Source organism: Eschscholzia californica, unplaced genomic scaffold, assembly GCF_041429995.1.
Source record: "Eschscholzia californica isolate CP2 unplaced genomic scaffold, dmEscCali1.0.p SCAF_5, whole genome shotgun sequence".
Classification (NCBI taxonomy): Eukaryota; Viridiplantae; Streptophyta; class Magnoliopsida; order Ranunculales; family Papaveraceae; genus Eschscholzia; species Eschscholzia californica.
The window spans coordinates 50,935,804-50,949,289 of NW_028238472.1; the positions used below are offsets into that span (position 1 = coordinate 50,935,804).

Here is a 13,486-nt window from a genome sequence, read left to right on the forward strand (position 1 = left end):
TCTCTCTCTCTCTCTCTCTCTCTCTCTCTCTAACCTTGCTTCTAAATCCAAACTAAGCTAAATAAGTAAGGGTTCTTTTGAATCATGGGTGTGATGCAAATTTTGTTTTTTACAGAGAGAAGTAGAGATGGAGTTATGTAGGTGAAGATTTAGGTTCAAAAATGTAACACCCCTATTTTCTTGATATACCAAACTGGGTGGAAATAATAGTCTAGGTCAGTTTTGTTTAGATGAAATACTGGTGGGTTTAAAAACCCTATTTATCTTCACTTTTGAGGAAACCCTATAGAAAAGAAAGAGGGTGCAGCCGCTCCTTAGTGAAGGGATGAGGAATAAAGAAGAAAAGTGATGGAAATAGAGTTCTCTAGTGAGAGAACAAGCCATGGTTGTGGTCTTAAAGTCATCTAAGGCGAAAAGAGGTAGATTTCCTATCTCCTAATTTTTTTGTAGGCTCTTTCAATTTATTCTACGATAGGTATAGTATTGTTAATCACATGAAAGAATGATTAAATGGCTTAGAGACTCCCCTAATTTTATCTAGAATTTCATAAAACATATAGAGAGGACAGTATTTCGGTCTAAATTCAACTTACATCTGGTATTGATATATGAAGGATCTCGGTGTGATTCTTATATGTTTGAAAAGGTCTGTTAGTCTACTTTCTAGTAGTTCAAACGGTTCGTTAATCCGAGTTCCAAGTGAAGAGTTACGATAGTTTTCGTACAAGGTGTCAGAACAGTGTCTACTGCACGTCAGTTTATATTAAAATTGGATCTGGTGTAGATATATAATGAATCTAAGTGTGATTCTTATATGGTTGGAAAGTTCTCTTTGTCTACTTTCTAGTAGTTTAAACGGTTCGTTAATCCAAGTTCCGAGTGAAGAGTTACGATAGTTTTCGTACAAAGTGTCAGAATAGTGTCTACTGCATGTCGGTTTATATTAAAATTGGATCTGGTGTATATATATAACGAATCTAAGTGTGATTTTTATATGTTTGGAAAGGTCTCTTTGTCTAATTTCTATTAGTTCAAACGGTTTGTTAATATGAGTTCCGAGTGAAGAGTTACGATTGTTTTCGTACAAGGTGTCAGAACAGTGTCTACTGCACGTCGGTTTATATTAAAACTGAATCTGGTGTAGATATATAATAAATATAAGTGTGACTCTTATATGGTTGGAAAGGTCTATTTGTCTACTTTTTAGTAGTTTAAACGGTTCATTAATCCGATTTTCGAGTGAGAAGTTATGATTGGTTTCGTACAAGGTGTCAGAACAGTCTCCGATGGACGAATTTATTGAGATAATTCACATGGTTTCTGTTCTTTAGACAATGTATCTCCTAGGTACCTTCTAGTGGTGAGTCTATGTTTGTTAATTATTATTTTTATTTACTTGTTTGAGATTGCGGTCCACGTGAGGATCTACTATGAACATCATCCCTTCTGACTTGTCATGTGTTGTTGACTTGAATTGTTTGGTGAGCTTGTTTGTAATTCTTGATAAGAGTCAATGTTCGTTGTGTATTGGTCTGAGATACCTGAACGAGAGTTTGATGATTGTGTCTTTCGACATAATGTGTTTGTCGACGTACATGTCAAATTTGTGGCTATAAAGCTTTACCTTAGTTAAAGGCATGATATTTTCTATCTGCTGAAAAAAAAAGGAAAGATCGTTGTATTATCAGGGTTAGTATTAGATTAAAATACGAGAACCGGAAAACCTAATAATTAATCAAAGGACATAAATTATTAGTTTCGAGAGGGATTGGATAAATTTGATATATTATGTTAGTATTCACCGTTAAATTTCAGATAATGTCAATAGTGAATATGAATGCAATGCTTCCTTGATTGGGGATTGAGCTTGCCTACCCGAGACTTAGGTTTGAGAAAATTTACTACAGTTGGGTTTTAACCCAACTATTTTGTTTTTCAGGTATTGATTGTGCACTCATGGTAGGTGTTGCTCGTGGATCCAGTTTGAAGGTCTCAAATCTTCGATTTCAAGGCGGTTAGCTTGATATTTGGGATTTGGGGCGCTACAAAAAATTTGAAGATGAAGCTTTTTCACATTTTTTTCTCTCTCTACCTTTTGTTTTTTTTTTTGTTGAACTTCTCTCTACCTTTTGTTGATAATCTACCCATGTGATAGAGAGAGAGGGACAAAAGGGTAGAGAGAGAGAGATAGAAAGAGTAAGGACTCAGAGAAAGACCAAAGTAAGATAGAGAAAGAGAATAATATTTGGTTTTTACGGAGAGAGAAAATTTTACTCTGGTAGTACTAGTCACAAATTCCCCCTATTATGGAGAAAATTGAGAAAAGTAGGTCACGTGAGTCCAAATTTTGTTTTCCTTGCATTTGCTACCAAACGCTTGGAAAATACAACTTTTTGAGTAAATTTTTTCACTTTCCGCGGGAAAAACACTTATCAAACACAACCAAGTCTAAACCGAAGAAAACTTTCTAACTCAAAAATCTAAATGAAGGCTCGTTTTTTTTTATTTGGCAAATATATTTTAATTAAATTACTGCTAGATGTTCATTTTGTAAATTTTACAATGTGAAGAAACTAAAGTATTTTCTTTAATAGGGCCCCAATTTTGCCCACCGCTTTGGGCCTCCTAACAACTAGGGCCGGCCCTGACTTTGCTTGGTGCAAGAATTTGAAGATTCAATACTTTTCTCCCAAGAAGTCTGAGGAAGCTTCTCATTGAGTGCCCTAAATATGATTCATACTAAAACACATGGAGCTTGAATCAGGTTCTTTTTATATCTTAACTTGGTACATAAAAACCCTTGAATGTTTTGGTTTACTACCCTCATTATTGACATGTAATGGAATTTTAGGTGGTATTCGTTTTTTTTCATTATCTGAATCTGAATTGTCTAACTCAAATAAGCCTAAAATCAATTCGAAGGCGACCCAGATATCACGAATAAGACTAGCAAAACATTTCAAATCTGACTCCAGTTAATTCAGATCCCGACTACAAGAGATAGCATGGGAAAGACATAATACGATGAGTAAGTCCTAGGGTACAAAAACCTTTAGTCTTAATTCCCGAAAAGAAAATTGTGAACATTTATCAATTAACTAGTTGAGTTAGATGCCTATTTCACAACTTTATAGTCGATATATCGCTTTAAGATTGCAACTTTTTTTTTGGTGAGATAAGATTGCAACTTGATAACACACTAGAAATAAAGAAACATCTTAAGTCTTATTCCCATAAAAATATCGAAGGAAATCCATAATGTCGTTTTAGTTTCGACATTTATTATACATATTAGAACAATCTGAAGATCACATTCAGAGTATCGCGAGATGCGTGAACAATATGAGCTTTTTATGCACGAAGACAATCTACAAGAGAATGCAAGAATTTCTTTCGAATCAATTCAAAAATACCAACCGTCAACACTACACCAGCAACTCCTACCATTGCGGAATCTGCATTTCGCGAAAATTGTTAGGTATCTCTTCCACGTTGTACAAGAGAGAAACGTATTGTGCATATTGTCAAGCGAAACCGACTTAGGGCGCGAGTATTTGGCCACTGGTTCCAATATGGGTCAGCTGATGATGGTTTATTCGACAATTATTATTATTTCTCGTTTTTTTAATAATAAGATTCAATTACAGATCTCCCGAGTAAAAGACAGACATGTTACCTAGTCCCTTGTGAAAGGAGGCCCATGTTAACTAGTCTCACCGGTGGAGAAGCAAATACGTGAACACCCTACCCAAGTAGGTTTCACAAAAAAAAACTAAAATTGATTCGAAACCGACCTCAGACTAGTCTATATCTTTGAATCACAAGGGTGATGTGATAAACCTTGATTGTGCAACTTATACTAAAATAATATGCCCCCGTACCTCAACAACACCCCACCTGAATCCAGAATCCTAACAAGGTATGTGGTCGGACATGATTTAAAGAGAGAAAGTTAGAGTATATATTCTCTGTAAATTTTACCCGTCAACATAATCTGACTGGGATTCAACAGAAATAGTGGTCAGTCATTGGTGGGTGCTTCTAAAGGCACCGAGCCAAAAAGCTGTTAGCATCCAGAAATTTTATTGACTGGGATCAATGACCATTGACCCGGGTTCTCTATAAGCACCGCTTTTTAATGTGGGTGACATTCACCTTCGCATGCTTCTTCCATCTTCTTCTTCCAAAAACAAGAGAGAGAGAGAGATGGGTAACATTACACTTCTTCTCCATGAAACTCCAACCTACATAATATTACGTACAAATAGTTAAATTAGAACATACAATCATCAAAATATATGAATTAGAAAAAAGTATTATTAATTGCTTAATGAGAAGAGCTAGCTAGGGTTAGGGTTTTGTAAGCAGCTCAAAGGAACTTTGTTTACTCACCCATCAACATCACCCATCATCAGGTATTCCCATCTCTCTCTCTTGATCTTTTTGCTTTCTTCTTTAATTGGCTTTCTTATACTATTTTCCTCTGTTTATGTTCGTTTTTCATGATTCAACCATTCTTGTTTGTGTTGGGACTACCCTCTCGTTTGTTGCTTCATACATTAACCAAACTACCCTCTCTCGTAATTTTGTTTTTTTATGGAATAAAAACCTAGTTTCATCTTCTTTCTTCCATTGCCTTAAGAATTTGTTATTGTTGTTCAACACTTCAACTCATCATCATACTTAATTTATTCTTTCTACTGAATGTACAGAAACAAAAGAAAGATGGATTTCTCATCCTCAGATCAGTCACGGCAGCTGGTTACAACCACTGATCAAGAGAAGACTAAGAAGTTGAAGACGGTGGGGTTAGTGTTAACTCCACCTTGACGGGTGCCTACATAGTTGGACGGTACTAACAGAGAAACGAGTAGTTGGACCTGGTGCTAATAGAGATGGATGCTAACAGCCTTTTGGCATGGTGCCTTTAGAAGCACCTGTCAGAGTATCATCGATCGTTGTAAACTGAAGTACTAGAAACACTTACTTCTAGAATTTCAGTTGTCAATAGTCTTTTTGAGGTACAAGGCCTGCCTCCAATCTGGTGTAATCTACATAATAAACAATATAAGTGAGTCCTAAGGTAGTGTTTGTGTTTTCTTTCTGAGTATTTGAATTTCAATAGTGTGAACAAATTGATTTTAGAATCAGAACGTTCTAAAATCTGAATCAAACCTCGAATCACATTTCAGATTTGTCTTAGAAAAAATGTTCCCTTTTCGTTGATCTAAAAATTGTTTCCGTTGATCAAATAAAACAATTAATTAGAACGAAAAGGGAACATTTTGTAAAAGATAACTAAAATCTTAAGAAATTGTACCAGTATTGACGCAACGAAAAATTCCGAAAAGAATTACATCTTCGTCTAAAACTTTTAAAACTCGGAAAAAGTCTTTAGTTCTTCGTCTTATGTCTTGTAGAACCAAAACTAACAAAGAGTAAACTAAAATATTTAATTTTATTGATCAAATTTCATGAATTAAACAACACCTAGACCACTATATATAGTATTAAGAGTTTCTTCAACCTAATCAAACTCTAATTAAAAGACGCATGAAACTATCGAGGAAGGCCTTCCTCAATCACCTTCTTCGCATACCTCTTTGTTCTCATGCTTCATCAAGCTTCGAAACGCTTACAAGACCATCATCAACAAGCATCTTCAGAGTCGAAAAATGATCAAAACTCTTCTCTCGACGTAATATCGAAAATTCTCTTGGCTTCCTATTATTTACCCTCCTTCTTAAACCTATCAATAAAATGAGAAAAAAGTACTGCACGGTCTTCTTTCTCGTCTTCGTGCATCTCCTCCTCTTCTTCAGGAATGGCTTTCTCGATCTTATTCCACAACTCGACATCCTCTGTGAATTTCTTTATTTCCTCAACAACTTCTCGTGCTTCATCAAACAGATAACGGTTGACAAGTCCATCAACCAACTGCCGCAAAGTTGGAAAATGGTCATAACTCTTCCTCTTCGGCATAATACGAAAAATCTCAAGTACGTCGAAATCACCATCTCCATAACTATACCCATTAATAAGATAACGATAAGTTGTCGGATTAGGTTTCATTCCCCGTGATAACATTTCTTCAAACACACATACCGCATCGGACATCCATACCGCATAGGCGCAATATGTCGATAATATACATAAACCCTTAATCCTAAGGTCATAAATACCAACAACATTACCAAGATGATCTTGTTTTTCCATAATTTCTAACACTTTCTCAATAACAATTAACTTATCTTCTTCGAAGAATGATAACTCATTTTCCTTAAAAATTGGATCAAGTATAGTGTTAAAAGTAGTAAAATCTGGTTTACACTTATTTTCCTCCATTTCAGCTAAAATTGAATAAACAGAACTATAAGAACCCGATTTACAAAGACCCCTAATAACCATATTATAAGTATCAAGATCAGGTTTAAGATTATAAAGTTTGGGGAATTCAAGAAAAACCCTAGTTACCTCATCATATTTTTTAGCAAGAAGACAAGCTAAAAGAAGAGAATTTAGGGTTTTAGTTGATCTAGGAATACCCATTTCTTCCATTTGATGAAAAGTCTTGATAGAATGATCTAACAATCTCGATTGACCATATAAACTAATAACATGAGAGAAAAATTCTTCATTTTGAAGATCAGAATGAGATTTTAATTCATCCAAAAAAGAAGGAATTCCATGAAAAGGTTTGTAATTTTTGAGTTTTGAAATTGCATTTGAAAAAGATTTTGGATTCAAGTACTGATGATGACCATTGGGATTGAGAAATGAGGTTCGGAGAATATCTAGAACTTTTTCAGGATCATTTTCGATTCGGATGAGTGAATCAAAACGTTGAGGTTTTTCTTTAGTACTCCTAAGTTTTTGTGTTGAATAATCACGATGGTGATGATGAAGAATTGATGATGATGATAAATAACGAGACTTGATGATGAGAGAATTGAGACGGATGATGCCTCGGGAAAGGAAAGCCATTACTAGCTAGGGTTTTTGATCGTTTGGTTTTAGAGACAAGTGAACTAGGGTTAGGGTTTATTGAAGGAGTCATTTTATATATAGACGCAAAACAGAAAGTTAATATTACTACTACTAAAAACGGTTAGGATCTTCTGTCCACGTGTCGCCTAATTAGAGGTAATTTGAGTCGGTTAGTAGTAGATCTTACGGTTAGTTGGTTGAGTAAATGTTTTCACTTTGATTCTTGATGGCCCCTGCTCAGGGGCATAAAGAATTTTGTGGGGGAATAAATCCCCTAGAGAATCAATATATTTTGACATTCTTGGAGACGTATTGCTTTTTAATCTTCATCTTCGCTACCATCATTCCGTCCACCACTATCACCTCTCTCTCTCTCACACTGTCTTTTCTCTCTCCCTCTCTATAGAAATCCCTCTATATCTCTCTTGTTTGATAAATATCCAAGTGTTAAGTTCTGGTAAAAATCATCAATCTCACTCAACAAGCTTTGATTAGCCGAAAATGGTGCATTCTTTGTAGCAAACTCTTGTAACCTAACCCTTGTAAGTAGTAATAATAGAAGGCAAAGGATTTGTAGAACACCGTTTTGGAATGTACGCATGAATCACTTCTCCGAGATACCCAGAATCAGTACTCAACAAAATTATAAAGAAATCCATTTCACTAATTTTGGTACTTAATGATGAAGATTCATTATGAGTGCTACTTTTTGGCAGTACCCAAAAATTGCAATTTTCGTCCATTGGTATGTAATGACGGGAAGACAGATTCTAGAATGTTTGTAATCTATCAGACTAATGTGTTCGTGGCTGACTCGGGTTAATTTTGGTCCGAGTCAAACCCCCCAGACGAGACAGATTCATACCCTCAAAAAGATGACCACCTTAGTTCCATAAATAAGCTTCTTCCTAAAATGTTGTTGAATCTATGATTATTCAGATTGTGAAAGTTTCAATCTATGGACTAGGAGCAGACAGAAGATTCATTAACAAAAGCAATTCCATTATAAGATATAAATCAATATATACGAAAACCCCCAGACTGTTGTTTGCATGTCAACGGTAGATGAAAAGTTCCGCTAGACAATGGCAAAGTGGTTCTTATTATTTTCTGAAAAGGAGTAATTGTGCTATCACCAACAACTTCATTGCAGTTTCTATCTACTTCACAAATTGCTTTCTCCGTTAACATATTATCAAGATCTTCCGATTCTATAATCTCAAAAAACATCTTTCGGCATTTTCGAGTAAGAACATCATCCATGCCTTGGACAAATAGCTTTACCTTTTCTATTACAGATTTGGCGAAGCAATGTTGAATAACAAGTATTATATACTCTTCTATGTTCATGCTACTCACGACCATTGTATTCCCTCCAGGACATAACTCAATAGTTTTCCTCGACCCACACTCATCTTTTTCTTCCGTTTCCCAAACAAATGTCAGACCCAAAAAATCTGAATTATCCATCTCCAAGATATCTCTACAGCTTTTATACATGTAAGGATCTGCATTTCGTATATCTTCCACAGTGAGTTTTGATCCTCCGGCTAATTGCAAGAATAACAAGCGATCAAATCCAGCGCCAATTTGTACGTCGTGCATCAATGCTAAAACAATCACTCGACCACAAAATCCATAATATTGGAGTTGTTGAGTATCCAGTTTTGCTGCAAATAAGAAAGATGAAAGTATTTAGAGATTGCCCAAAGTTTTGCTGTAAAATAAAACATAAGAACACAACCAGAATATCAAAGAGTGGAGCGAATAGGTGTTTGCATAACAAGATGAGCCATTCTCTGAAAACTCCAAGACCAGCTTCAAAAGCTTCCTCATTTTTAAATCGAGGAATAATTCCATTCCGCAACAAACTGGAATTTGCAAGCCCAACATGCTCAAAATAATCATCTAATAACCTCGACCTATCAATAATGATCGAATTCATCTTCTGTAATTCGCTACCATTCCTAACTTGATTCGGGAACATCATCTTGATCAAATGTCCTCTAGATTCCTTACTTATTAAATTCTTATGTCTAAGATGCCATTGATGTTCATCGCCTCTCTTTGGTTTCATAATAAGCTTATTTATTGAATCTTGGTGAGAAATCAAGCAAGAGGCAAGGTTCTTTTCCGCAGTATGATAAAGCTTCGACATAATGTCTAATTCCTTAAGAATTGGAAGATAATAAGACCACCCATGGTTAAACTCAAATTCAGTACATCGGGTATACTCGATTCCATCATCCATATAAGTCAGACCAAGATCTATGTTGTTCAACAACTCATTAAAATCATTGTAATAAAATTCAGGGTCTTTTGAAATATACCATTCATGACGAACATAATCCAGCATGAAAGCTGACAGAGAAAGCGAGCCAATTGACGGGTCTTGCAATCTCATTATATGATCCTCAATTTTTGGACATATATGGAGTGCGAATATAGAGAACTCACGAATATCACTCTCAAATCGTGATTTTATCTCGAAAGGCACTCGACAGAAGCATGATTGTCTAATCAACTTCATGTTCACCAGCAACTGTTTCGTGAGCTCACTCGTAAACGGGTAAAACCTACGAACCACAATAGCTGGTATTGGAGAAAAACCTCTGTTAATGTTTGTGTTAGCAGGAGGAAGTGATTTGAGTAAAGGTCCAATAGTCCGACGACATGAGTAATACAATAAACGACCAGACTTTGTTGTTGTGTGGTCACGTAGAAGGTCACAGAACCTGTAGTACCAAATAGGTGTTGAATGTGTACAGGAAATGATCCAATATTAGGAAAGAGAAATAGCCGAATTGATTCCTCTGCTATATCTTTATTATTACAGATAGGAGATTCGCATAACACTATTATTGGTAATGAGTAGGCGTGAAATAGAAGACACCAAATTTCTTAGGATTCGGACTCCAGGTTTATGATACTTCTTATTGATAAGTTTTCCCCAAATTGTTTCTGATTCTAGCGTAGGTATGAATTCAGTCTCCCCTATTTGTTTCTCGAAAAGGTATATTGGAACTCTTTCCATCCCTACCCCCTTTGAGAAAAGATGAAGTTTTTATCTAGGGTTTACCTAAATCTAAACAAGCATTAAAAAAGCCCTTAACTTGTAGTACTCACAACTATATAGAGTAGTATGTTTCTAAACCATATATGAGTAATTCACAGTTAGGGTTTCAAGCAGAGTATAATAAGTACATATAGAGATAAGAGGTTGTCAGAATCCCTCTAGGTCTAGGTTTCCTTAATACTTCAGGAATAGGATTATGAATTAGAAGGTTTCTTTTTCCTTAATAAGTACATGTAGAGATAGGGTATCCGATATTAACCTCCGCCATATGCTTCAATTAGACTCAGCCATATGCTTCAACCTACACTGGATGTTGGGCCATTCGTTGAAGACAAAAGTACATCAAAGCGTGATATGGCTTAGACTCTGCCATATGTTTCAACCCGCACTGATGTTGGGCCATCCATTGAAGATAAAAATATATCGAAGCATGAGATGGCTTAGGGTTATGTAGAGATGGTGCACAGAATTGCCATTTTTTGAAGATAAAAATACATCAAAGCGTGAGACACCTTAGGGCTATGCAGAGACGGTGCACCGAATTGCCACTTTTGGAAGATAAAAATATATCAAAGCGTGAGACGGCTTAGGCCTATGCAGAGATAGTGCACCGTATTTAGACTTCGCCAAAACAAACGGATATTGGTCAGCCTCTTTCTTTTCATAGGTGCTTACCAAAGAACGATCTCTTCTTTTCTACCCCGATTCCCATCGCTCTTCTCTACTCTCTTTCTCACTCTCTCCCTCCACTTTCCCTCCTATCTCTGTAATCTCTCTCCCTTTCTGGCTTGTGAAAGAATGGCGGTTTTAGTCGATTTGGGAAAAGGTGATAGAAGAATGACAATAAGAACTGAAAACCACATATATTCAAAAAACTAAGAAAGCAAATGCAAACTCAGGCAACACCATTGCTATTACATGAAATTGTTGTTTGATACTCCACAAGTATCATAAACAACTACTCCTAATAAGAAGAAAACACACCTAAAACAAATGATAGCATCTATATCTCAACTCAGAGATTAAATTCATAAAGAGTCAGTGTGATGATATTCAGAAACTATCAAAATCACCTTGGAATCTCAATCCCAAAGGAAGTGAAATTTCATTTTCTCTATGACAACTAAACAGAACCATCTCCACTTTGGGATGGCAGAGCGGGACAAAAACCAATAGGAAGAGCAGCAGCAGGATCGGCAGTAAAATCGACAATTGCTTGAGCTGCTGGCGATGAGGATGAAGAAGATGCTACAAGCTCCTCGATTCTCATGCGGACATTTCTCTTCGTATTTAGCAGTCTGTTCCTAAGTTTTTGTATTTCTTCGAACGATAGTTCATTAACATTTATGTCTTCCCACCAAAACTTACTACTAGTACCTTCACCACCAACACTTATTTGATCATCATCTGGTTTCTTCTTCTTGTTATTGTTTTCTTCTTCTTCTTGAACACCATTCAAGTACCTATCAAGTACTGAGTCAACAGAATCATGACCGAAAGCATGCACCTCGCCAGAATCATTATCGAAAGTAACTATTGCAATCTTCGCATCACATTCGACGCAAATTTCAGCAGCTTCCTTGAAAAGACTCTTACGTTTCTTCGAGATCATCGCCCTTCTCTTTTCTTTGTCTTGTATATATTCCATCTGAACCTTTTGCTTGCTCATATTAGGTTTTAGTTCCGTCTCCGATTGTTCTTCTTCGTCCACAGAAACACTAATCGAATACGAATCATAGATTTAGTTTCTTATTAAGATTACTAATAAGATATGATATGATTTAACTTTTGGATTGATACCCATACAAGAAAAGTACTTCCCAACTCACCAGAATCACAATCAAGCAGAAATCAGAGGAAAGATGAAGAGTGGAAATTACATGAGTATACCTTATAAAGGAGTTGGATTCCATTTCTTCCTTTGATGTTTCTTCTGGGTGGACAATTAACCCTGTAAAATTACCAAGAAAATTAACCCCAAGAACCCAAAATCAAAGGATGTTTCTTCTGATTTTAGTTATCTCTCCCATCTTTCTTCTAGGGTTTCAGAGTGAGGTGCCAATTAACCAGTAAATTACAAAGAAATTGAAAATGAGAATCAAAAGAACCTAATAGTTAGATAGAGAACTAGGGTTTTCAAGTGGAAGGAATCAACAATAGACACAAATCATATGGTTCATTATAAACCTTGAAAAAATTAGGGCAAAATTACCTCGATTTTCCATCTGAATTGAATCTTCAAGTGAATCGAAGTTATGTGGTTTGATTCTAAGAGAAATAGAATTTTAGAGAGAGATAGAGGGTTTTTGGAGAGAAGAGAGAGGACTGAAAGTTTGAATTTATAGTTCAAGATAGTCGGTTCTTGTTAGTTACTAAAAATTTAGAAAGTGGGACCCGCCAAAAAGACCAGATCAATGAAATTTAGAAACTCACACCAATAAAAACCACAAACGAAAATTAGAAAGTGGGACCCGCCAAAAAACCAGATTGTCTATAGGCACATTTATTTCTTGCAATTACCACACCCGAACACCTCTTGAGTCTTTGACTCCAGTATGACTGGCGCCTTTTATCGGCACTCTAAGAGGGTAAACTTATCCTCCGTCTGGCCATACCCAATCCCAAAGCATTAAGGTAAGAGTTGGAAAGTCTCGGATTGGGCAATCCGAGACCTTGGTTACCTTTTTAGGCAGACCAGTTTAGGAGCATTTTGACTTCTTCAAATGTCAAATTTAATGTCTACTTCCTAATCATTACTGACAGTCTGACCTGACCCACTTGAAAGTAATCCGAAACTATTGATAAAAATATCTTCAACAATTGCAAAACCTTTCAAACACTTGAAAAATAATCAAACTCATCCCAAATATCTTTGAGTTACCTCTTATAAAAATAAATTCATTTACATGAATTCGAATTATCTACCTACATATAAGTTATAGGAAAGGTAGCCAACCCCTTAATACGAAGTAATATAAAATATTGGCGAGTTTAGATGAACATTGTATTTTCATCTAGAGATTCTACAAATACTACAATTATTTAACGAACTACTGTTCTGGATTCTATATCGAATTTTCCACCCCCACAAACCCTTTTGCGAGGATTCTTTCCTTTTGACAAATTGCTACACAGATCCTCTAAGGTGAGAGAATAATCAGATTACCAAAACTTATTACTATCTCATTTCAGCTTTTTTATCGAACTTGGTATCGTTTTCAAATCTTCATGTTGTTAAGAGCAGGAAGACATGAATATAGATCTGTTAATGGTACCCCTTCACCCAAACCAGTACGGAGTAAATCAATGTCCCTAACTCGGAGGGAGGAAGTAGTGTAACAGACTAACAACAACATAAACATGAGCCCTCCACGGATGACTGCTCTGACTCGTCAGATGATATTCGACCATGAAAGTAGAAAC

General features: G+C 35.9%; 3 protein-coding genes across 3 annotated transcripts; all 3 read right to left on the reverse strand.

Moving 5' to 3' along the window:
* Positions 1-5,727: 5,727 nt before the first annotated feature.
* On the reverse strand, positions 5,728-6,984 carry LOC147540316 (pentatricopeptide repeat-containing protein At1g11630, mitochondrial-like). Its single transcript, XM_086643211.1, has one exon. It carries the CDS (start codon positions 6,982-6,984, stop codon positions 5,728-5,730), a length of 1,257 nt encoding a protein of 418 aa, XP_086499337.1.
* Positions 6,985-8,004: 1,020 nt separating this feature from the next.
* On the reverse strand, positions 8,005-10,021 carry LOC147540317 (E3 ubiquitin-protein ligase UPL5-like). The gene is made up of 3 exons (XM_086643212.1): positions 9,822-10,021; positions 8,803-9,722; positions 8,005-8,657 (listed from the first exon to the last, which is right to left on the reverse strand). The coding sequence occupies exons 1-3, from the start codon at positions 10,019-10,021 to the stop codon at positions 8,005-8,007; spliced, it is 1,773 nt and encodes a 590-aa protein (XP_086499338.1).
* Positions 10,022-10,907: 886 nt separating this feature from the next.
* On the reverse strand, positions 10,908-12,551 carry LOC147540318 (agamous-like MADS-box protein AGL21). The gene is made up of 3 exons (XM_086641912.1): positions 12,276-12,551; positions 11,954-12,014; positions 10,908-11,781 (listed from the first exon to the last, which is right to left on the reverse strand). The coding sequence occupies exons 1-3, from the start codon at positions 12,286-12,288 to the stop codon at positions 11,187-11,189; spliced, it is 669 nt and encodes a 222-aa protein (XP_086498038.1). The 5' UTR covers positions 12,289-12,551; the 3' UTR covers positions 10,908-11,186.
* Positions 12,552-13,486: the final 935 nt, after the last annotated feature.